At 36.6% G+C, this 25,759-nt stretch overlaps 1 protein-coding gene across 5 annotated transcripts; it reads left to right on the top strand.

The window, feature by feature from the left end:
• Positions 1-1,502: 1,502 nt before the first annotated feature.
• LOC306875501 (transcriptional repressor p66-alpha-like) lies at positions 1,503-25,697 on the top strand. 5 transcript variants are annotated; one of them, XM_079426124.1, is made up of 11 exons: positions 1,503-1,681; positions 12,021-12,279; positions 17,280-17,406; positions 17,521-17,646; positions 17,738-17,809; positions 18,939-19,058; positions 19,143-19,325; positions 20,459-20,720; positions 20,796-21,220; positions 21,297-21,516; positions 23,837-25,697. In XM_079426124.1, the coding sequence occupies exons 2-11, from the start codon at positions 12,029-12,031 to the stop codon at positions 23,968-23,970; spliced, it is 1,920 nt and encodes a 639-aa protein (XP_079282250.1). In that variant the 5' UTR covers positions 1,503-1,681; positions 12,021-12,028; the 3' UTR covers positions 23,971-25,697. The 5 variants fall into 5 exon arrangements, with proteins under 5 accessions (XP_079282250.1, XP_079282252.1, XP_079282251.1 ...); XM_079426126.1 differs by having other exon boundaries at positions 1,518-1,681; positions 19,164-19,325; XM_079426125.1 differs by having other exon boundaries at positions 1,565-1,685; positions 12,026-12,279.
• The last annotated feature ends 62 nt before the right edge of the window (positions 25,698-25,759 follow it).

Raw genomic sequence — 25,759 nt, 5'->3', positions numbered from 1 at the left:
CTTTGCAGATGTACGTGTGCTATCTGGGTGAAGAGTGTTCAAGAAAGTATCTGAGTAGAACATCAGAAACTCAGGAATGAACGCCCCATGCCTTACACTGTATGTCGTCAGTGGAGAGGAAACAGGCTTGGCTTGCGTCTTTGAAGCAAAAAAAATCCCCCGACGAGAGTTTACTTGTGCTCGTTTCATTTCGTCGATAAAAAGCCCACAGAGCTGCATCCGGATCCCGAGCTTTACCTGGGTCAACCGCACTCTTCAAGGCAGACGGAAACAACTTCAGGAAGCTGACGGACTTGGCATGTTTATGGAATTCAATAATTTCTACATGATTTATAAGATATAAAACATTATTTACAAGCACCGAGTTTCGTTAGAGCCTGCTTTGCGTATTGTGCTTTGTGTTACTTTTCTCATCGCTCTTCAGGATGGACCAATCGTTACAGAAAAAGGTTTTAACAAAATTATTTTCTTGATATTTCTGCTGAAGGCTTACAATTTCACGTAAGCTAGTATTTGAATGTATTTAAAAGATTATACTATTTAGTATACACATGTTCCCTATAAGAAAAAAGTTTGATTAAATTTGGGGAATTCACATTAGTGAGCCATGGAGCGCGCCCTGATGGAATATAACTTTTGTCCCGCAGTTTAGAAAGCGACATCAATAAAACAAGAGGATCATATTTGGCCATTTGTAGGATGAAGTCGGGTAAATTGACCAGATTATGTTTTAGCGTTCTAGAATTTGGTTTCTTATTCAAATATGTAAATCACTGAACATTACTTTAAAACTTTTGCCACTACTTCACTGAAGATGCAGCAGCAAATTTGATTTCCCTGAGTTTGGTAAGCTGGGTCGAGATGCAAAACATAAAATGAGTGTCTTGCCATGGTAATTGGCTATTTTAAATGACTATATGTATATTCATATGAAATAAAATATTTTCAAAATGATATTTTTTTTGTTTTTTGGATAATGTAAAATTAATGTGAATTTTCTGCAAATGTGTATTTTTTTTTTTTCAACCTGTATTTGATCAGGTAAGTAACTTAAACTCCAGAAGAGGAAATTATGGTACAATTGGCATTTAAAAGGTATTTTGTTAATTTAATGATTTTTATGTGTGTGTGTGTGTGTGTGTGTGTGTGTTTAAATAATTAAAATTTGTATGTAGTAATTTATTTAAATATTTCCACATTTTTCAATAATTTAATTTTGAGTAATTTGTCTGTAATTGAACTAATCCAGTTAATTTAATCGCTCTCTTTGATTTGACAATTTTATAGTCATGAACTTTATTGTTGTTGTTCTTATTTAATAGCGTATGAAATAAATGAACATTTTGTGTTGTCTGACCATTTTATCCATAAATAACCAAAAATATAATATTGACATCTTTCCCTTTTCAAAAATGTAGAGTGTGAGGTCTTTTAAAGGACAGTAACAACATTACCTATGGTAACTACTGTATGTAGTCTGTGCGCCAGTGCGCATGCGCGGTGACTCGGGTCCATGTGTAGGCAGCGAGGATCTTTATTTGGCGACCGGAGCGGCAGCGGGCAGGGCAGATAGACAGAGAGGGATCTCCGGGATAGTTTTACACCAAAAATACTAGGGTAAATAACAACAACTAGACGCGTGGAGGGCCCTCGGAAGACCAATAAGCGTTTCATCTTCTCAGTAAGTTCCTACAAAGAGAGATTGACTGGACGTTTTCAGAGTGTTTTGACTTCACATTAGCTTCGCTAGCAACTGGACCGTTGAGTTAAAGAGGATTTACAAACTTAACCATCCGTTTCATCAAATAAATTTGACAGATTCCATCTAACTCTGTCGATACCGATACAATGCGATGTAATAATTAACTTTAGAGAAGAAACTTGTCAATTGTTTTCAGTTTGGGGAAAATAAACTAGTCATTTAGCTCGCCTGCTAATTGGAGTTGATGAGTTAGTCAGCATTAGCTGATGTTAGCCGGGTTAGCTAACTAGTTTTGTTTCCTCAGCACTAAACTCACCGGGCTTTATTTATTTAAGAGTTAGTTTGTTGCCACCGAGCTTTACTAAGCTCAAACTCCTTTTTAAACACAAGAAGTTAGGAAATGTTGGATTTTATCTTTAGATCATCTGACAGATAGTGTGTTTGATCATCATTGGATTGTATTGGAGTAATACACAGAAATGTTAACAGTTTTAGGGTTGTGGGTGGTTCAATTGACCCATTTCCTCTTATATTCACCCAAATTCGTGGACACATTTTTTAACCCTTGAACAGTCCAGTGAAATTTTTTCAGAGAGGACAAACTGGTCATGTGATATTTACACCAGCCATTTAAAAGTGTTCATGTGAAACCAAGAGAGTCTGAACTTTCATTTACAGTGAGCCCTGTATTTAGACATTTCAATGGGGTTTAAAGGGTTAACGATAAAGAGTCATTCTGCTACTTGTGGTCATAGGTTCCATCCCAGTAACAGTTACAAATTTGGCTATTTAACAAAGAATCCAGAAAAGATTTCCACAAAAAAATGCTAAAAATAAATGTTTCTTGAGCAGCAAATCAGCATATTAGAATGATTTCTGAAAGATGCCGAAAATTCAGATTTGCATCAGAAGAATAAATTGCAGTTCAAAAATATTAAAACAGAAAGCAGTTGTTTTAAATTCTAATGTTTCACAATATTACTGTATTTTTGATCAAATGAATGCCATCTTGAGCATAAACACCCACTGTAGTGTGTAATTGGCACATTGTGTGAGTAACAAGTAGGCCCATGTTGTGTCGATTACCCAAGTGTGTAATTATTTTGTAATTATGTTCTGTTCTGGTTAATATTGCTCTTATGTTTGAACCCAGTTAACGTCCACAAACTGACCTGAGATGGATTTAGCATCGGTGTTGCTTATGAAATCCAAGTTGTTTCAATTCGGAGACTTTGGACTTAGTGTAAAAGTGTAACTGACCGTCCACTATTTGTCAGCTTTGATGATGCATGATATCAGAAACCTGCTGAAATACTTGAGCCGTTTCTCATGGTGAAGCAGAGGTGTAGTTCAAGGTTGGTCTGCATGGGTGTGGTGGTGGTGACTTAAGTTGTTTTCTCTGAAGTGAGTGGCTTTTTGTAAATAAATTGGGTGGGACCAACTTGGTGTCACAAGAAATCGCCAAGTATAATCATAGAACATAAAACAGTTGCAAATGCTTGGATTTTGGTCTTACAACCAAGAATGTCCCAATATGTCATGTCAGTATGTGCCGGGTGTTGTCGAATCCTGGCATACCATGTTGAGTGTCTATTAGGCAACCAGCTAAGCCGCTTGGCACCTCTCAAGTGAGTCGTACCGGGCTTGTCTCTCTGAATCTCATGCCACGCCAAGGACAAGCCTGAAGACCAGCTGTGTTCTCCATAAGAGATTTGTTGAACAATAATAGATTTGTAGCTAAGTGTATTTAGCAGAAATGAGGGATGGCATTTTTAGAGATCTGTTCATCTGCACCTGAGAAACACACCAGAGATGCTGTATCTGAGATGGTGGCCGGTGGAAAACAGGAAGGGCTGGAGACTGACACATGGCCACTGCAGTCTAGTGAGATCTTTTTACTGTTCGATCTCAACTTCCTGATAACGTCAGATGAGGAAAGTCAGTGGAGGAATGCTGGAGACACATAGCTAGGCGTGTAAAATGAAGAGCACTTTTTTTTTTTTTTTTGTGAAAGATGCTTCTGTTTTGGCTGTAAAAGTTTGAGTATTTCACTTTCAGCTGACTGTCATTATCAGTAAGGTGTGGTTTTGTGTAGGGGTATCCTGCCAGATAATAAAACGCTTATTGATTATTGGTTTGACTGCCTTCATAAAAACTTAAAGTGCCCTTATTATGGCTTATGAAAGGTTCATATTTTGGTTTTGGGAGTCCCCAACAACAGGTTGACATGCATGCAAGGTCAAAAAACACTTTCATTGTCTTATAATATGCATTTATTTTTTTTACCTTATTTGCTCAACGATTCATTTTTCCAAACCCCCTGCTTTGCGTGACGCTAGTCTGCAGTGATTGGTCCGATTGGTCTCATTTTCATTTCATCTTGCCTGTGATGCCTGATAAAGCAGTGTTTGTTAGCTCAGTGCTGCTTTCTGTACAGCGTTACCGTGGAAACCAATATTTTTACTGCTCCAAAAGCAGCACCAAGTGGCAAAGAATGATTCTGCATTTTCATTCAGACCAAAGCGAAAAGACCAACAAGTGGGCGGGCAATATGCTAATGTTTCATGTTGACGTCAACATGAAACGGTTTGGGATTCGTTTTAAAAACGTCTCATTTCAATGATTCAGAGTCGACTCTTTCTTTTGAGAGACAATAACTTTATACAAGGTGCACTTTCAGATTTAAAACTTTGCAGGGTGTTTTCATTCACTTAGAGCTGTGTTACACACTGCATGAAAGCTCATTTTCAAAAATCCATAATAGGGGCACTTTAAATATTTATGAAATAGTAAATAGATCTGAATAGATTATTTTGGTCATGTAGAATGTAAAAGAGTTTTGCATATGTAAAATAATATTTAAATGATCTTTTGTCCATATTTTGTTATTGGGTTAGTGTGATTTATGCATTTTTAATCATTATTATTTGGATTAATTTATAATCATAATTTCCTGAAGCTCAATGTCTAAGCTTAATTTTGTTGAATTTAACAATGTATTGGCTTAAAATCTGAATTATTTTGCATTGTATATTATATTAAACTTTAAATGAATTTTTATGTAATCTACAATATACTGTTGTGTAATTCAAGGTGATGCGTAATTATTGCCATGTTAAGGGTGGGGGTGGGTGTTACTGACCCATGACAGTGGTTTGGTCATGCAGAAATGAATTGCTGCATCCTTAATTTAGTAGTTCACTCAAATTATCAAATGTCAAATTGTCATCATTTACTCTCAATTTGGTCTAAACCTGCATGAGTTTCTTCTGTTGAAAACAAAAGATATTTTAAAGAATGTTGGTAACCAAACAGTTAATTGAAGCCATTTACTTGTAGTATGAAAAAAAAAAAATCTAAGTTTTGTATGAACTATACCTTAAATAGTTAATATTTAAACAAATTTTAATTCCCAACATGTAAGAGTGTAATTAGAATTATGAAGAACTTAAGTTTTGTTTCTCATTCTGTTCATGTAGTTATATTATAGGCAAGGTTAGTAGTACCCGTGATAATGGTAAAACACACTGTAATTATAAAATAAGGCCCGTCAATTTAAGTTCTTGAAGTTTAATTTGTAATCATGATAGGAGGAGAAAAATGAAGTTATCTTGAGTAATAAACTGCATATTTACGCTTCAGACATGTCGTTTTTTACCAGTGCATTGAGTTTTGTAGGAAGGTGGCTTGTGACGAACCAAGAAGCTAATTCTGTGCTTTTCTAGAGTTTCTCCAGCAGTATTTTCCGCTGTGCGTCAAAGCTGGACTTTGCTGACGCGGCAACTCTGGAACTCTCTGTGTGCCGTAGTGACATGAATACACCGTTAAGGTATTCATCCAGGGGCGAAGACTTATGAATCCTCGCACACCTCGGACACATTGGGGCTTATTTGTTTTTCCTATATGTTTGTTTTGCCCCAGTATAGAAGAAATAGCGATTGCTGGTCTGTCTTTCAATGTAAGTCAGGCTTTTATTGTCCGCCTTGTGCAAATAGTAAATCTGATCACTTGGAAAACTAATAGCACACCTCTCCTCAACAAGCTGCATGATTTGTGGTACTGTACAATTATCGCCACAAATTAGTAAATTAATATGCAGTTGCGAAGGATAGAATCATGTCTGAGGGAATATGCTTCAGTATTTGATTAAAATGGCATGCAGAACCAGACCGATCCACTTGTTTCCCGATCAGTTCTTGTAGATCTGGCTCTCGGCCTGACAGACCAGAGAGATTAACTGTAGAATCCGACTGCCATTTAGAATAAGTGCTTCAATCTAAATTAAGTCCTCAGCCGATTAGTTAAGTTTGACAACAGGATTGTGAAGGTGAACTGTCTGTATGGATTTGTTCATACATACTGAATTTGTAACGATTGAATACCTCTTATAGACCTTAGATTGTTTGAATGGGTCTTGTTGTGTAATTAAATGGTCAGGCATGTGATCTTTACAGCTTTTCCTTGAAGGTGTTACTGTGTTTTAGCAAGCTAATTAAACCACACAAAATAATTAGGCTGGTTTGCATTCATTCAGTGAAATCAAAATTAAAACTATTTATTTTGTTAGAGCACATTCCTAGTCTGTCACACAAGCCAATCAGCGAAGAGCTTATTGACATGTCGGTTTTGACATATCCGTTTATATCAGAAAAGTGTTTTTGTGTTTTTATTTGCGTGAGTGATGCGAAAAACATCCTGCAAGTAACGCGATGCAGATATTCATTACGCTTTTTAAATTTTTTTTTATACTTGACGGACCATCTTGTGCCAGTATGAAAAAAATGGCTATAGTGGTCGAGCTTCAAAAGAGATGCAACCTCAAACGTGACTTATGAAATGGCTTAAGCTTGCTAATTGACCCACAACACTAAAAATAAAATAATAAAATAAATAAAATGATAAATAAAATAATCAAGTCGTATGTGGTCACCGTCTCTAGTAATTACTGTAAATTAAATGCACTTTGGTGCTTCCCCAGTGCTGATTATTCTTATCTACCAACTTGACTATAACTGATCTGAAGGCCAGTGTAGTATAAGTGTGTGTGTGTGTCAGTGTACATTTGCACTCTAGTCTGTTTGAGATCACAGTGGGGGATGGGTAGATGCGCGTGCATGCGCGTGTGTGTATTTGTGTGTGTGTGTGTGGAGAGGGGGTGGCTGCTCGCGACTGTTCTTACAGCACAAGTTATTCTTTGTGCCCACGTGAAAAGCAAACGGCTGTACTTTCTTTCTGTGTTGTCCTGTTGCTAGGGGGCACACCAGGTGGATCTTCCGGCAGATACAGGGTTAACGACGTCCATTTTGTTAGGTAACACCCTCGTGGCCTGATCTGTCTGTGGTGTTAAAATGGCAGGGCTTAACCCTTGATATGCAGGACTGGAGCCTGCAGGGGCACCTTTGACTCAACCCTCTTGGCAGCAACTTCGTCATTGTTGGATGACAAGACGTGCTAGTTGTGAAAGATCCAGAGGAACATCTGTAGCACGTTAGACTCTGCGAACTTACCTGGAACTTTGTTTTTCAGTGCTTATCATCTGATTGGTTTCAGAAATGTGTTGGTGATGCAATCAGGAAGTCCTTCTGAACTGGACAAGCTTGGTTAAAGCGACTCTACTGTCCTTCTCAGGAAACACTATAGACATAGTCCAGTGCAGTTTGACCTGTGTCTCGGTTCTCATCTCTGTTTGAGGTGACTTGTGTGAAATTAGTGGTTTTTGCTGATCTGAGTTATTGATATCACTCATACTTGGAGTTAAGGGCTCAAAACCCCTACCACAAAGTGTTAAACTTCGAATTATAACTCATCCAGCAAAAAGTCATATACTTGGGTTCTTTTTTTACTCGGGCCTGTAAGTAACCACTTCGCAATGCATTGCAGCTACTAGCATCATGGCAGGGATTTTGACACGGATAGGCACCAGATGTTAAGGGTTGGCAACACATGGGTTTGAACTTTTTTTTTTTTTTTTTTTGCAAAGTTTGCAATAAACTTTGAATAAACACTTATTAATTCAATTAATTAAATTCAATTGGATGTTCAATTTAAAAGTAATTTTATTAGGATTCAATAAGACTTTTTCTTGATCAGTTGCTCAAACTTGTTTTGCCAACATTTTTACTGCCCCCCCCCCAATACTAAAAAGTCAATTTTATAGATATAGAAATGTTAAAAACTTAAATTTATAATTGTATAGCCTATTTACAAAACATCCCATTTTAAATTTTATTATTATTTTAACAAAAATATAAAATTTTATATGAATTTATGTATATATTATATGTATTTGTCTATAATAAATAATATATACACGCGCGCACACACACAATTTATAATTTAATTAATTTATAATTTAACAATTTAAATGTTATGCATACAGACGTTTTCATGTATACATTTATTTTTAATTTTTTAAAATGAAAACATGAATTTAAATACAAATATATTTTCTTTTTTAATGTAGAATTTTTAATGTAGAACTATTTTATATCAATTATTTTTTTGTTTTACATATTTGTTAATGAAAATAATTTTTCAATTTCAAATTAAGTTTTCCTTTTATAAAGAAAATATGTTTTTGATTTAACTAATTTTATATGTATTTACATTTGCAAATAAAAAAACAGTCCTATTTTAAATTCATAATCTTTTATTTATTGGAATTTTATTACATATTCTTGTTCAAAGAGAATTTCCAATAATAGCACAAAATTGTGTTTATTGTAATTAGACTGGAAACTTCAAACCATAAATTTATAAACAGTTTTTCTGGAAATGAATAGCATACATTGGCAAAACATTACTGATTGTTTAATAATTTGCAACCCTTCTTATTGATGCTATTACAATTCTTCTCTTCAAATCTCATTTGTTGATCTGCTACACTGTTGCCTAGCGGACAAGTTTTAAAAAAACGTCCATAAGCAGAACTTGAAAATCAGATGCTCGAGTTTGCACTCAGCCAAGTGACCATCCCGTCTGTCCCAGGCCAGCGGGTCGTCCTTATTGTTGAGCAGCTGAATCCAGTTTGGGTTGTATTTCCACCATGCTGTGTTGTTGTACAGCTCTAGCGATGCCTCCTATTGTCTTGCTCAATCTGCGCCCTAAGGGCAGTCATTACATCAGATGACTCCTCTTCATCAGCCCCCGTGAGGATAGTCGCCGCACTCCCAGCTCGCCACGGCGTGGCAGGAACAGACATGTTTTTCACACAGCCAAGACAATCCAATACACCGCGTCGCGCTGTTAGCGCTTTATCGCATGCAGACGTCACCGAGATTTGAGTATTTTCGTAGTGGAATTGTTCTACAATTGCGTGACCTCCATGTAGCATGTGGTTTAAATGACATCACAATCTCAATCTGATTAGCAAAACCCAAACACTGATGTAAATAATCCTCTGCAATATGCTTGTTGTTATTAAAATATTAATCTTCTTGTTTTGCGTTATTCTGTGGTCCGTTTGAAGCTTCGAAATTGATATGAAAGTGCAAAAACGAGTTGGTTCTTTTAAAAAGGGTTTGGGTTCATCGTATCAAACCCTGTTGTTGAGGCATGAGAGATGCACAGATCTGATGCCATCCACTTCCCATGAGGCTTTGCAAGCCACGTGTCTTGTAGACAAGCGTCCATTTCCTAACCAGAACAAGTGGCTTGTGTATGACTAAACTAGTCAGTCGGTGTGAAAACATGGCAGTCCTGTTCTCAGCATGACATTAGCTGTTGATGCAGCGTTTCCTAGTTGGAGATGATAAATGTGTTAAATGTTCAATTTTGTTTATTATCATTTAAGTACAGCGAAGACTCCTTTAAGCTAATGATTTGCTGGTCGATGGAGATGTGATTGTGCAATGGACTCAGCTGACTGCATTTCTAACTGTCAGTATACATTGACAGGTTTGGTGACCTACTTTCAAAAGCCCTGTCCAGTCAGTGTTCCTTTACATTGACAATTAAATCTGACCCCGCCAAAAGATGTCCAGAAGTTGATGTGAACATTAGAATTGATATAATTTAGATAATTTAGCCAGCCATTTAGATATAATTTAGACATGATTCAAAGGGGTGTGAATCGTTCAGATGACAGCGATTGATTCAAAAGCTAATTGTGAATGATTCATTTTGATTCGACTAAAGGGATAGCCTAGTTCAGCTAAAAATTACAATTCTGTCGTAATTTACTCTGTCATAAGTTTTTATAAAGCTGAATGAGTTTTTTTTTTTTTGTTTTTTTTTCCTTCTGTTGGACACAAAAGAAGATATTTTCAAGAATGTTGGCAACCGAACAGTTGCTGGTAAAACAGTTTTTCTGCTTAATATTTATGTGGAAACCTTGATACCTTATTTTTCAGGATTCTGATGATCAGAAAGTTCAAAAGAACAGCATTTATTTAAAATGGAAATCTTTTGTAATTGAAATGTCTGTACTGTCAATTTGATCAATTTAATGTAGTATCCGAGCTGAATAAAACTATCAATTGTCATAATTATTTTTTGCACACCAATTAAACAATGATACCAATACAGTTGGTTGGAGAAAATACTTGTGACTTTTTTAGTGCAATGAAAACGTTTTAAGTTGTGGTCGTTTATTCAAGTTTTACTCTAACACCATGGTTAGTCATTTTACTAATAATAAAAGATTATTCAATTATTATTTGATTATTGGCCAGTGCAAACAATTGATAATTAAATAGTCATTTAAAGTTGATACATCAGGACAAATTAGTGTTTTGTTGCACTGAAAAATAGTGTTCGATTTACTTTGAAAGTGTTTTGTAAATTTCACAAATAGTTACAAAAAATGACATTGAATTAAACAGAAAATTTTGATGCCGAAAAACTGAAATGGTATTCTCTTGCAAAATGTATTCCAGTAATCTTTGTTTTATTTACAACTTTGAAAAACTTAGTTTTGATGGTTTTCAGAATCCTGGAAATATTAGAAACGAAATTAGGTTTCCAGATTTGGAAGAGCCTTAAATTCATAATTTCCATGATTTATATATACGTTCCTGCTGTAAAATATTTAATTACCTTTAAGTTGTGAATGCAATCTCTAAAAATCCTTATCTGAGAATCAGAAACTAAAAGGAAAGTGGATCAAACGTCGAATCACATGGATCAAAAGATACTGAAACTTTCTCTTCAGAATCAAGGTTCTCAAATCCTGCAATTTGCATAAGCTTGTTTGGATCTGCACGATCATATGCGCTACTATTGTCTAGTTTATTGACTACCTTTTTTTGTCGAGACCGCTGTGACGGTTGTTATTTTGCGAGCAACAATGGGGCGGACACTTCCTCTGAAAGACTTGTTTTGGAATGCGTGTGGCCCTTCCCCCCCACTGGCAAAACTCCTGCGTCTGTGTGGCCGCATTCGCTGCCAGTCAGTCTCTCAAGGGGTTAAAAACCTGCTTCAGTCTCTCTGCTGCGTCCACCGACCGGTTCAAACTGGTTTTCAGGGGAAGCGCTTTATGTGTCCCATGGAATCTTGGGAAGGGTCATGAGGAGCCCCAGTGATGTCATGGCAGATGAGAGCAGGCCTGGGTGTTGAGTCAGCTGTCTTGCTATCAGATGGCTGATATCATATGTAAGACAGGTAGGTTGGCACGTCTTGTATGTGCCTTGATGTATCCAAATGATGGATGTGCTTCCTGTAAGTGGCTGTTGGGGTTTGCATGCATGTTTTAAAGCTCACACCCTGGCACAGTTCAGGCTTCTTGATTGTCTTTCCTGTTTGTGGACTTTGCTTCTGTGGATTGTCTTTTAAGAAATGCCAATCTTTAGCTTTAGAAATCTGTCTTTCCTGTACAGGTGCATTCATCATATACCTGTAGTTCTCAACCAGTGGGTCGTGACCCAAAAAAGGGGCACAAATCTGTTCAGAAATGATTAACGCGAAAAACCATGTCAAATGCGAGTAATCGTTTAGAGTTTTATAAGGGAGGAGAATCTTTTGTTGTGTCGTTGACGTAAAGACCACGTGTTCGAACTAACTCTACAGTATAGGCTTGGCCTATTGGTGCAAATTCGTCTTTGGACTGATTGCATGGCATGCCCTCATCCTCAAAAACTATAAAAAGAACTACGCTATTTATAAAATTATAATGGACTTGGGCGTACGCCATGACACTCGCTGTAAGAAATGGGCTACTGCAGGTGGAGTGATACAAACAGTGAAAGAGTTGAGAGTTCTGTTATCACTAGAATATTGCACCACTGGAAAAAGCTCTCAGCCAATCAGATTCAAGAACCAGAAACAACTTGTATATGGCTATCTGCCTGAATGTGCCTGACTCAGTGATATTGTTTTACAGGTGAGAAGATGTCAGAAGACGCAGTGCGTCAGACGCGTAGTCAAAAGCGGGCACTGGAACGAGATGCCCCTGCTTCGGAGGCCGACTTGAAGAGGGTTAAGCTGGAGAAAGGAGAGCTTGGAGCTGTAGATGGACTGAAGACCAAAAGCGAACAGGCCAACAAGGTGGCTAACATCCTGCGGGCCGGGGAGGTGAAGGCCACCATCAAGGTGGAGGTGCAGACCAGCGATGAGCCTGTGGACATGAGCACATCTAAGAGGTAGGTCACAAGCTGAACATAAACGCATATTTATTTATTTTTTATTCCCAAGCCTCCTTTTAAATGAAATAACATTGGTGATCTTTGGTAGTAGTGACCTGTGAACTGGAGAATTAGCCTAATCCTGGTCCTGCCGGTTCGCTTTTATGTTTGTGTTGAGGGCACTTAACCTCACCTTGCTCCGCTGAGACTTTGTAGCTCGTAGCTCTGAATATAAAGCATCTGCTAAATGCAAAGTCAACAAGGTAACAAGTAGATGCAAAGGAGAAGTGCCTGAGCTCACTGTTGGAGATTTTGCTTTGCTGGTTTTTTTTTTAAAACTTGAGGCCACGACTAATTACCATGTGTACGATTCGAGTTTAGCTTTTAAATAACAACACTGAAAAATGAAACAATTAGAATGTATTAAATCAGAATCCTTGCAGGAACCAAAGCACGTATAATAACTTTCAGATGAAGTTTAGTGATGCACAGATAAAGGATGAAGTGTAGGAGATGTTTGCATCCACAAAAATCTACTTTTTAAAACATTTAACAGTAGCGCTTAATTAAATAACATTAATTCATTAAGTACCATGAACTAAAAACTTTGGCACCATCTATTAATCTAGATTAATCACAAACATACCCATCCAAAAGTCTTTTTTCTTGTCTGTGTGTGAAATCTACAAACACCAAAGCTGCATATATTTGATAATACAGTAAGAACAGTGCTATTGTGAAAAATATTATTGCAATTTTATATAACGGTTTTCTATTTAGATATATTTTTTTCAGCATCGTTACTCCAATCATTGTAATATGCTGATTTGCATATCAGTGTAATGCATACATAATGGATAGCATATGTGTAATCTAAATATAATTATTATATATTAATTATTGTTTATTTAGTGTTCATAATGCATGAAATGTTCTTTTATGCATCTTTAATTAGTATACAGAGTAATTCACTTTAATGTTAAATTAAGCTGTACTGTAAAGTGTTAATATTATAATTTACACATTAACCTTTTTATTTTCTCTCACCGTTCTCCACTATAGTAGACAAAATACAAAACTAGATGTTTTGCATATTTTTAATAAAACTTCCCATGGCATTTGTAGTTTGGTTGCTAAGGCCTGAGCTGTTCTTAGTGGTTTATTTTCAGGTTGCTGTGCAGTTGCTAGTCAAGTGATTCTTTTAAATTTTGGTCATCTTGAAATGCAAAAAAAGTTTCAAATGGTGGTAATTTATCTTGACTGTCTCAGAATGGTTGTTTGGATGTTAAACTTACTGCATGATAAACTGAAGGCAGTTCCTATTTGTTTGTGAATACATGATTAATGTAAAAGACAAACAGCAGTCGTAATGAAACCAAGTGGAGCTCATGATAAAGAACAAAGGAGGTGGCCTGATGCCGTGCAGGATGGGGGAGGGGCAGAAAGTTGAGTTGAAAGATGTCACACTCTACAAACACGAGCGTCATGCTCTCAACTTTTCCCAAAGACCACACTCAAATATGTGCTTGCTCAGCATGCCAGTCTCCCTTCCAGTGGCACTCTGCCCTGCTCGGAAAAAAAGAAGAAAGAAGTCCGAAGTGTTTTCCGTCGCACCTGAACCCTGCCTGACTTTGCAAAACGAGGCCTATGTCACAAACTGGTTTGAGCCGGCCGTTGCCATGGTTTCCACACTGGCAGGAACAGTTAAAGAAAAGGGAGGGTGTGAGTCATGTGACCAGAGGGAAATTCTTGCATCATGTGATCTTGTTGGTGCTGGTTAATACACAGGAAGTGATATTAAGTAAATTCTGGTGAAGTTCTGGTTGTGCACATCATGAGAACCTGCGTTTAGTAGCTAGTGATTCCTGTAAACTTGGGCATGCTGTGTTTCAACGGATGCGTTTAATTGGCCGGTTTGCTTTTAAGGAAACTCAAGTGCTGTCCAGGGATATGTGTTGCTTCTTCCTGCCCATTTACTTGAAAGGGCCGTGCTTTCAGAAAATGTACCTCATTTCCTCATTTCATCTGCTGCTTGAAGAAACGGATGCCATAGTTGTTGGGAAATGAATGATGCTTCCAAATGTGCCGTTTTTTTGTATAATACTAGAAGTAATCAGAATTATAAACACTTGATACAAAGGAACTTCAACCATATCTGGGGACCAGAATGACTTGAAGTCTTGGGAATAAACTCTTCAGACTCAGAAAACCCTAGCAATGCCCTAACGACAACCACTTTGCAATGCACGAACAACTGTTTTTGAGCACCCTAGCATCATGTTAGCAAGCGAGCATTGGACTTTGCAACTTTTTGTGTGAAATGACTTCTTGCAAAACAATCTGAATTATGATTTTAGCTTGGAGGTGGGGTGGGCGATATGACCAAAATCTTATCACGATATGAGTGGTTTTATTTCATGGTAAGGATATATCACAATATAGTTATTTTGCTTTAAATTAAGTCTTTGATATAAAAATGTTGGTACCATAGAAACTTCATAATTCTTGTCACCAGTGTCAATATCCTAAAAAACAAACAACTAGCCTAAGTTAAAAAAAAAACTCACTGAAGTAAACAGTCAATGATTAAATAAGACTACGAAACTAATTACAAGCAATAGGACAAAAAAAACTACATTACAACAAATATATATGAAATGCTACATGCGTTGTATAAATTAATATCATGCATAAAATCACTGTATATGCTTCACTGTGTAAATTAAATGGTTATTTCTAAATTACAAAAGTGATTTTGTCAAGAGCAGCGAGAGATTTAACAGGATTTAGAAACAGCAGGAATATTAGACTGCTGTCACTTTAAGAGCTGCCAGATCCAATAAGCTGTTACACACTTTTTCATTTTCAGCTGTTTGCTTTCATTTTTAAGACCTAAATTACTGGGTTTACAAGGATGCTTGCAAAGATGGGAATTTTGAGACGTACAAGTTTGTGTATTTAACCGTTCAAGGCCTATAAAGCGGCAGAAATAACTCAGTTGTGTAGTGCGTTTTCATTTTAAAATGACGTTTTAGAATGAAAACGGTCCTCGTCTACACTGGCGTTTCCGCTGCGTTTCAGTAACGATCTCTGTTTACACTACACAACTGAAAACGCATGTCACATGACCCTTCATGCAGGTACAACCATAGATATGTATAGGTAGATTCCCTATTATTTAGATGGCAGACGTGTCTGCGTGTTTGGAGCGGTCGAATGGTGAATCTACCCATACGTATCTATGGGTACAACAATGCGCATGATGTTATTACACGATCGTCAAGGATACGCAGAGCGAATGTGGGCAGCCACGCCATCGTTTTCAAAAGTCTCCGTTTTGGTCCATTTACACTGAAACACAACCCCGGAGTTTTCAAACTAAAACAGGGTCTGCAGCATTTTCAAAAGTCTCCATTTTCGACTTCGAAAAAGCTGGAGTATTGTAAACAACAGGCGTAACCGTAGCAAAACTTATTCGTTTTAAAACGAAAACGCACTAGTGTAAACGGGGCCTCAAAACCAGTCTCTCAGAAACAGTGCGCACATAGCAAAATGAGTTCTCTTTCACTGCTGATTGCATTTTAACGGCATAAAATAACCTGTTTTTAAACCACAATGCTTAAACACCCGCGCAAACGATACATTTTCATAACCATGATAGAGACGATAGTCCAAAATCTCTACCGGTTAATCGTGTCTACTGGTATAAACAGCTTATACTTGGATTTAAATAATAAATACTATTGATTTGGGAATAAATTCTTTAGACTTAAACAAGTTTTACTTCTTGATGCAAGCTCGATTACAATTTTTAACTTAGTGGGTGATAAAACTTACAAAAAGTTGTATTGTAAGAATTGAAAGCACTTTAGCCATTTCTATGGACCATAGTGAATTTGGACAAAACTCTTTAGACTTAGACCATATTTATCTACTCAGAAATCCATAGAAACCACCTAGCAATGCCTTAACAACAACCTAGAACACCATAGCAACACGTTATTAATACAACTATTTTGTTGTGTCAGCAGGAAAACATGACTTGCTTTGTCTTAAAAAAATGTAGCTGCTACAGTTGCTCCCATGAAGCTAATTTCACTATTGATAAGGGTGTTATTGCGAAGTCGCTTTTAGTATGTGACCCTTATCATATAAGCAGCAAAAGGCCTCTAGCAGATTTCCCAATAGCCCTCTCTGACCCTCCCCTCATGAACCCACCAGCGGCCGGAGTAGGAGCATGAAAGCGGGTGTCTTTGTTTATATGCGAGCGACCCGTCTGCAGTGAAAGTTGAGGACCTAGTACACACAATAGCCTGGTCGCTAGCCATCCCATCCCCCACCTCCTCCTCCGTCCCTCCATATCAATACGACACCGTTCTCATATTTCTCTTGGTAGGGCTGATTTGCATTTGGAGCTGCTTATGTATCTAATCTAAAAATGTTACGTTTTCTTATGAGACCTTCTGACTCTACTTGTGGCACTTCCTTGAAGAGCAACTCCCTTTTAAGTGTAAAATGTGCAATCAGTGGTCTTAGGGCGACCTCTAGTGGGCAGTGCAGAAAATGTAGCATTAGTTGAGAAGCAATGGGCCCATTAGTGCTGGGCGATTTGACCTAAAAATCAGATACAGACAGATAGATAGAGAGAGATAGATATATGTGTGGATCATAAGTTATTTTTGTAATTTTAATTCAAAAAAGCAAACTTTCTTATATTCTAGATTTATTGCACACAAATTGAAATATACTGAAATAAGTTTTTTATTTTTTTTATTTTTTTATAATTCTTATGGTTATGACTTGCATCTTATGAAAATGAAAAATTTTAGCAAATTACCTACCTATTCGGTTATCCGGGTATTTCACTCATACAGAAAAATTCCCATACTGTACATGCTATATACTGCAGAAGTAATACGATTAATATGCATTTCTTAATATTCCAGCATTTAGAGACAGTGTATCTTAATCAATGTGTTTTTAGCCATTGCTCATGTTTTCTTCTATCTGTCTCTCAGTGACATAAAGAAAGAGCGACCTCCGACGCCAGATGATGTCATTGTTCTGTCGGACAATGAGCCCTCTAGTCCTTGTATGAACGGGGTCAGCTACAGTTTTAAGAAGACTGATACTGAGATGCTAATGGTAATGTGAATTCTCAGGACATTATATCTACAGATCATTTGCACTTGATATAACAATGCATCTGATTTGCTGTTCACTTACTAACGTGACTGTTCTTGTCCTCGTCACGTGCAGAAAAGCAGCCCAGCTGAACGTGAGTGTATCATTAAACAGCTGCAGGAAGAACTGCGCCTTCAGGAGGCCAAACTCGTCCTGCTGAAGAAACTCAGACAGAGTCAGACCCAAAAAGATGTGCAAAAGGTAAAAAAACGATACAGTCGGGTTGTCGGATGAAACGACAAAGATGCTTGAAGTTCAATCTGACCTGATACTGATCTCTTCTGTATTGCAGTCAACCAATTCTGTGGCTGCTCCGCCACCTCTCGTCAGGGGCAGCATCTCGTCCACTAAAGGACCTCTACAGGTCAGTGAAAATGTGCCAAACTATGCTAAATATTTCAAACAGTTGTACACCACAATGCACATGACTTCACAATGGTGCATGTTTAAATCAGCATGTGTCCAGTAGTATGTCATTAGTAGAGATAATGAATAAAGAAACACAATATGATTATTATAAAAAAATATGCTAATAATAATAATAAACAAAAATTGAAATAATTAGTTTTATTATTGTTATTTTGATAGATAGATAGCGAACAAATATATTTTAATCCAGTTTTGTGTGACAGCCTGTTATAAACTAATTACAAATAATTTATTTTATTATTTTTATGTTTAGTAGTAATAATAATAATAATAATAATAGTACTGGTACTACTACTGCTATTATTATTAGAAAAAAATTATAAAGATAATATTTTGCATTTTTAATCCAGTTTTGTGTAATAGACTTTGGTGTTATGAACTAATAAAAAATGAAATTTAATATTATTATTATTAATATTATTGGTACTACTACTACTACTACAAGATAAAATTCTAAAGTAATATTTTGCACTTCTAATCCAGTCTTGTGTAAAAAAACAAAAACCTTTGGTATTATGAATGAATGAAAATCAGGAATGATGATGATGATAATAATAATAATAATTATTATTATTATTCATAAAAGGAGATTGTTATTATTATTATTATGCAGTTTTGTGTAAAAAAACCCTTTGGCATTATAAACTGAATGACTGAAGAAATTAATTATCTTTATTTTTCTATTATTATTAATATTATTATTTTTATTATATAAAATAACAAAATCGTTAGCAATTTTAATCTAATTAAAATTGTTTATAAAACCCTTTAGTAAAATTCATTAAATCCTTTAATGTTAATTATTATTATTATTACTACTACTATACTATTACTACTGCTACTATGAGATAAAATAATAAAGAAAATAATTGGCATTTTTAATTTAGTTTGAAAACCCTTGGTAGTATAATCAAATTAAAAAATCATAAATGAATATAAAACAATTATAATTTTCAGTGTCAGTGCTGCTGAGTCCATTGCATGTTCCTGCAATGGTCTCAACGTGTTTCTAAAAGTTGAACTGTGAAGAGCTATTAAGACTTAAGTACATGTTTTGTTTTCAGGTCTCCAACCGAAACTCAGGGACAGTCATTCCTCCTCCTCTGGTTCGAGGTGGAGCGCAGGTCTCAAAGCATGGCTCCCACAATACCGTAGTCATGCCAACCTTAGTCAGAGGCTCCCAGGTATGTGCTACTGTGGCTTGATGACCCGTAAAATAATTTTATTTTTTATACAAATTGTTTTTCTCTGACGCTTGTGTGTTATAGCCCATTGCTTTGACCCCGCAGCAGATTGCGAACCTACGGCAGCAGCAACAACATTCGGGTTCTGGTCCTCCTCCTCTGCTGCTGGGCGCACGCACCTCCGTACCCACCGTACAGGTGCAGGGCCAGAGGATCATTCAGCAGGGCCTAATCCGTGTAGCCAATGCAAACGTCCTGGTCTCACAGGTCATTGTCATTTACTTCTTATATACCATGTTTATATATATATATATATATATATATGTATGTATGTATACAATGATTATTGCAATATTAGTTGATGCAGTAAAAGTATTTATAATGCTGAGTGTTAAAATAATATTATAGTATTTAGAACATTTTATATATAAATAGGATTTTTTTACAATGGATTTATACAATTAAAGCTACTATAACTTATCTTTTAAAGTTATAAGTAAACAAATGCATATGAAAATGCATTCAAGTAATTTTTATTACTACTTATACATGTCATAATATTATTTTTATATTATTAAAAACTACTGTAAGCTAGTTTTTAATACATTTTTGCTATTTTAGTTTTTAAAACCTTTTTGCCATTTTAGTTTTTAAATTGTATTATTAATAACACTTAAAATTTGCAAGTAGTTATACACTTTGATATTATTCCATTTATAGTACTAGTAACTTTTTTTTTTTTAAATCACTATCTTATATTATTAGGTGTGTAAGATGTGAATCGGACAATCTTAAATTGTCAGCCCTGTTGCTATCATAACTATTGATTATTCAAATTCTGTACTGTTTGACTCCTCAAAAACCAACCACCTTTCAACTCTTCATGGACAAGTATTTGTCTCCTCTTTTTATCACTATTATCAACCCTGTTACCATCATAACTTCATTTAAAAAAAAAAAGAAAAAAAAACTATTATAAGCATATAGCATTATCAGCATATATACGTTTTTAATATTTGTTATCTAATGCTTATTAACTAGGAACAGTAGCTGTGTTATGCATATTTTATTATTATTGTTATAATTAATTTAGTTTATATAGGTGTAGTATTTTTAGATGCAAGTGTATGACAGTTTTGTATATTTATAATATATTTATAGGAAGTAATACTATTGTGCTTAAGTAACTAGTTGTAGTTGCTATTTCATACTTAATATACATTTTTTATAATTAACGTAAAAATTGAATATAGTTTGCAAAGTAATCAGTGAATCAAAAAGTTTTATAAAATAAAAATGCTTATAATATGAAAGATATTTTACATATCACATTTGTGTTTGTCTTACTGATAAATAGAAGCTGTTAGGAACTCACATGATTTTTTTTTTCCCTTGTCCAGGCCTCTTCCACCGGTTTGAAGAGCTCTCAGTCTGGTCTGGGCAGCAGCACCTCTGTCAGCGCCAACGAGTCTCCTGCCAGCCGACAGGCCGCCGCCAAGCTTGCGTTAAGGAAACAGCTGGAGAAAACCCTTCTTGACATACCGCCACCTAAACCTCCTGCACCAGAGCTTAATTTCCTGCCCTCAGCAGCTAATAATGAGTTCATCTACCTGGTGGGGCTGGAAATGGTGGTCCAGAACCTGCTAGATACACTGGCTAAAAGTGGGTACACCCTAATAGTGCGTATTTACGAAATACTACACTTTTCCAGGCTAACGTTAATTGCTTTTTTCCCAGGTAAGCAGCCACAGACAGAGTCTGCATCTACCCCGGCACTCAAGGAGCCCTTCACTTGCACCCAGTGCCAGACGGACTTCACCTCTCGCTGGAGGCAGGAGAAGAGCAGTGGCTCCATCCTCTGTGAGCAGTGCATGAGCTCCAACCAGAAGAAGGCCCTGAAGGCTGAGCACACCAGCCGCCTGAAGGCCGCCTTCGTCAAAGCCCTACAGCAGGAACAAGAGATCGAGCAGCGCATCTTGCAGCAGGCCGCCTCCATCTCCAAGACCACCACCACCTCATCTTCTTCCTCCTCATCCTCACCGGTGATTAAATCCGATCACGTGCTGGTGTCGCCACAGTATAAGCAGCTGAGCACGTCGCTGACCCAGCAGACCAACAGGGGGACGTCGGTCGGCCGATACCACACCACCACCATCAAGCAGGTAATGGACACTCCTGTCTTGGTTGCTTTTGTCCCAAACATGGTGTTTTCTGACTTTAGCATGTTCTTCTCCTCAGACTCCAGGCCAGCTGTCCCGTAGCGTACAGCAGGCAGTGAATGCGGCCGCACGCGGGGTGAGCCACAGCTTCTCCACTTCCTCCCAACTCCAAAACGCCGTCACGGCCGCCGCGCTGGTCAGCAGGCCAGGTAAGCATGTCGTGAGGGCAGGGGAAAAGGGCACCAGCAGCAGAAACCCCACCACCAATGCCTGGAGGAAACAGAACAGCGGCACCGCAGGTAGATGAAGCCTACTTAACAAAAAAAAAAAAACAGTCTGCCACTTTCCTGTGTCTGTACATGTTTTTTAGTGTATATGTTAAAGGGATAGTTCACCCCAAAATGAAAATTTATCTGCTTAAAATCTTCGTTTGTGTTCTACTGAAGAAACAAAGTCACCTACATCTTGGATGCCCTGGGGGTAAGCAGATCAACACAATTTTCATCTTTGGGTGAACTATCCCTTTAAGCTGATTGACTTCAAAGGGCTAACATGGAAAAATGAGGCAAAAATGCACATCAACAAAAATCATGTATAATTTATTTTTAAAAGTTAGTTGAGACTGAGTTTTGGCCTGTTCCAGCCTTGGATTTCCCAGTTTTCCAGAAAATTAAGAGGGGAAAAAATAGTTTGTTTACTCTTTATTTTTAAATTGTTTTTTGAACACAGGTTGTGGGAGATTAGTTTATGAATGGAATAGTACACAATTTTAATAATTTACATCTGTTCAATGATAAATAAATGTCCCTGATTTAGGGCGCACCAAAATTTCAGCCACCGAAAATGGTTTTTTCGGTTTTCGGCTAAAAGAGGAAAACGGATGAAAATATGAGCCGAAAATATCGCATCGCCCAGCAGTGTTCAGCGCGCAGGTTTCACTCTCCTTCACTCCGCTCTATGAATGTACGTTCTGCTCACATTCCGCTCATGCTCACCAGAAAAGCAAAGTCCGCTCAAGTAACGCGCTGACAGGAAATTTCTATGTAGTATACTTGTTCGTGTTTGCAATAGCGCTTCTGTTCTGTAACATGCAACGCTGGTAAGATGGAACTACCCTCTCATTCACCGATCTGCTCTGCTCACATGCTCTGATAATAATAGCTTTGTAGGATTACACATGATTTGGATAATTAGTCAAATAAAGTTATATCTGATTCTGTTGTATAGAACTAAATAAAAATAATATATTGATATTTAATATTAATATATTTCGGTCTAATTTTGTTACTTTCAATAAATGTGTGGTTATGTTTATTTTATTTATTTATTTTATTCAGTATCATTTAAAATTGAAGTCTTATGAAATTACTTTATATTATTTAATAAATAAATAATTATTACAAAGCACTTTTGGTTTTTGGCCCAGACATTTCATTTTAATGTATCTCATTTTAGGTATGTAAGAAATTGACAATTTATGTTGTCAACCCTGTTGTCATTACAACTGTTGATTTATTAAAATTCTATACTAGTTAATCAAAAACAGCCATATGTCATCCTTTCAACTGTTATTGAACCAGTACAAGAACAAGCTGTTTGTCACTGTATCTTATATTATTAGGTGAATAAGAATGGGATAAATAAATCTTAAATTACCAACCCTGTTACCATTATAACTATTGATTTATTAAAATTCTGTACTATTCCAGTCATAAAACTTGTCAATATCTCGCTTAAATTCAAATACATCTTTTTAAAAATACTCATTACTATCATACGTTACAATAGGTGTTTAAGAAGCGGTCAGTCTTAAATCGTCAACCCTGTGACCATCGTAATTTTTTTTTTTTTTTTAATTTAGTACTATTCAATTAATCAAAAACCATCACAGGAGATCCTTCCCACCTTCATGAACAAATTAAAGCCTCTTTTCTTTTTATCACTAATTTATCAACCCTGTTACCATCATAAGTAAATTAAAAACTAAACTAATTAAAATTCTATACTATTAATCAGTCAATTAACCAAAAGCTGTTATGATGTCATCTTTTCAACTCTTCATGGACAAATATCTCCTTTTTTAAAATCACTTTTTCTTACATTCTTAGATGTAAGAAGTGAACAATCCTAAATAATCAACCCTGTTACCATTTATAAATGCTTAAAATGTGTTAGCATTCTATTACTGAAAACAGTAAAATTACATAATCCTTTCTACTTTTCAAAGATAAGTACATTTATTTTCTGTAATAAAAGATATTTACTTGCATTATTAGGCATGTCAGAAGCAGACAATCTTCATCTTCAACCCTGTTGTCATGATTTTGTCATAAACAACGGACTTTTTTAAATGGGTATTTGTAAAAATATCAGCAGCATTTTTTTTCTTTCTAAAAACACCTTGTAATGTCATGACCATTGTCATAAGGCTAGCAATTGTTGGTGAAATATCAAACACTCAGTCCTGTTTCCATCAACCCTGTTACTTTGCAAGCTTGTTTTTAAAGTCAGTTAATTTAGCTTGAAATGTAGCGTAGGCTATTAACACTTCAGATCTTTTCGAAATGTACTTGGTCATTCTTTCAAAATCGTTAACCACTTTACATTCTCCCCCGACAGGTGTCACCATGGCTTATGTCAACCCCAGTCTATCTGTGCACAGGACAACATCTCCGGTGGACCGTCAGCGAGAGTACCTCTTGGACATGATCCCTTCCCGCTCCATTTCCCAAACGGCAAACACATGGAAATAATGCCCTGATTTAAATCACTCTCAAATTTCTCCGAATTATAATCCTGTCTTTTGGAACATTCGGTCTGTTATCAGTGTCAGACAACCAGCCGTTAAGCAATAATAAAAATGAAAAAATTATTATTTTCTCTCTATTTCTCTGCTCTGAGACGCTTAGTTGTACAGTCTAAGGTAAGACCCCATAGACCAACAAGCGTCCTAGAGGAGAACTGTACCGGGATCAGTGATCAAGGAGACCAAGGACCTTTTCTACAGGCCTTTGTATCTATCTACTGAATCCCTCCATTACCCAATGGGCTTTAGTGATCTAATACACATTACCCTCTGCTCCCAATTCACGGCCCTCCAGGTGGAGTAATTGCTCCATTATGTGAAACTAAAGCCTCTGCGACATTTCCCGAGGCTCATGGACACTTTTTCCCACAGGAAGTGGAGGACACAGGACCTTAGAGTTCTTAAGTGATGCCAGGGATTGTTTTACGACCTTTTTGTGGACCATCTACACAGCTTCAGCTACGTTTTCCAACCCACAGCATCTCTTGACAGATATGGGAGTGTATGTTTGTGTATTTGATGTCAATACATTGCTTTTTTTAGTTTTTTTTTTAGCTTCACTGTGGACTCATTCCACCCTTTTCAAAATGGCCTTTTTTAAAGGTTAGAAGTTTAAGGAATTGTTATACATCTGCTGGTGTAGTGTGTATTTTTGAATACTTTGGGTTGTTTCTTTTTTCTTTGTAAGCTTATAAAAGACATTTATTCAAGAATTGTGCATCAGGGATGGTTACAGAGATGGACGTAACTAACAAAAAGCAGCAGCCGCAACAGGACTACTACTAGACCTTCATGTTTGAGCGATTTTGTTTATCAGATGAGCCTGATGGGTTTTTTTTTTTTTGGGCGCAGAAACAATTGATATGTTACACTTTTAGTTACCGTTGTGATGTGCTCCCCCATAGGCTTTCTTGTAACAGCATCTAGGTAATATTTGGATGTTGTGTTATTTATAAATGTCACTTTAGATGAAGGATATCCCATTAGCTCCTTCCCAAATAGTTTCAAAGCCTTGTGAATTTAAGATTGGACTGTATTTAGGATGTTTAAATGCAAATTTTTTGTCTAATGCGCAGTTCATTCATGTCCTGTCTACCATTTTAGATCCTGTTGGAAGTCGTGCCGCTTAAGTCACGGCTTAATCTTTCCTTAAAGGAAATGTTTGGGTTGAAAGCATTACTGCTTATTGAATGTAGCACACAATCTTGGCTAAATTGAGTCCTACCTGTTAGGTGGTGGTCATGTTATTTTTACCGTCTCTTATTTTCCTTTCATCTGATATGATTTGCTAGCAGTACGCTTGGTATTTTAGCTAAACAGTTATGTATGTTATATACGACAGCTCGGGTCCTTTGTCATCCCAGTCCATGAACACATCAAGTCAGTTCTGCTTCAGTCGATTTGTTTTCCCTTTTCTCGAGATGATCCGTTCAGTGATCTCGAATGCCTGTGGAGCGTTTCGGACACAGAGGCCCCCCGTTTCTGACTGCTGTTCTGACTACTGCCTGCTGCTGACAACTAACACCATTCCATTTCCCCCTGAGATGCCGCCGTCGTTTATTGTGGAGCATCTCTTTTAAGAATTGTAAAAAATTAAAACAAAAAATGTTTTTTTTTTTCATCTGTTTTTGCTCAGAAATAACAATTATAATAAAAACTAATTTTAACCCGTTTCGTCTGGTGTGTTAGTGTATTTTGAGTGTGATTGTGGTTTTTTTTTCAAACTGGGATCTAAT

This window comes from Barbus barbus, assembly GCF_936440315.1.
Source record: "Barbus barbus genome assembly, chromosome: 9".
Lineage (NCBI taxonomy): Eukaryota > Metazoa > Chordata > Actinopteri > Cypriniformes > Cyprinidae > Barbus > Barbus barbus.
Note: the sequence above shows the minus strand (reverse complement) of the source record. Positions and strands in the feature narration are given on the sequence as shown.

Excerpts from the sequence above, each read along its gene's own strand:
- LOC306875501 (XM_079426122.1), top strand. The coding sequence starts at position 11,278 with ATGGCTGATATCATATGTAAGACAG. Across the intron at positions 21,221-21,296 it reads ACACCACCACCATCAAGCAG|ACTCCAGGCCAGCTGTCCCG; the intron begins GTAATGGACACT and ends TCTTCTCCTCAG. Across the intron at positions 21,517-23,836 it reads ACAGAACAGCGGCACCGCAG|GTGTCACCATGGCTTATGTC; the intron begins GTAGATGAAGCC and ends CTCCCCCGACAG.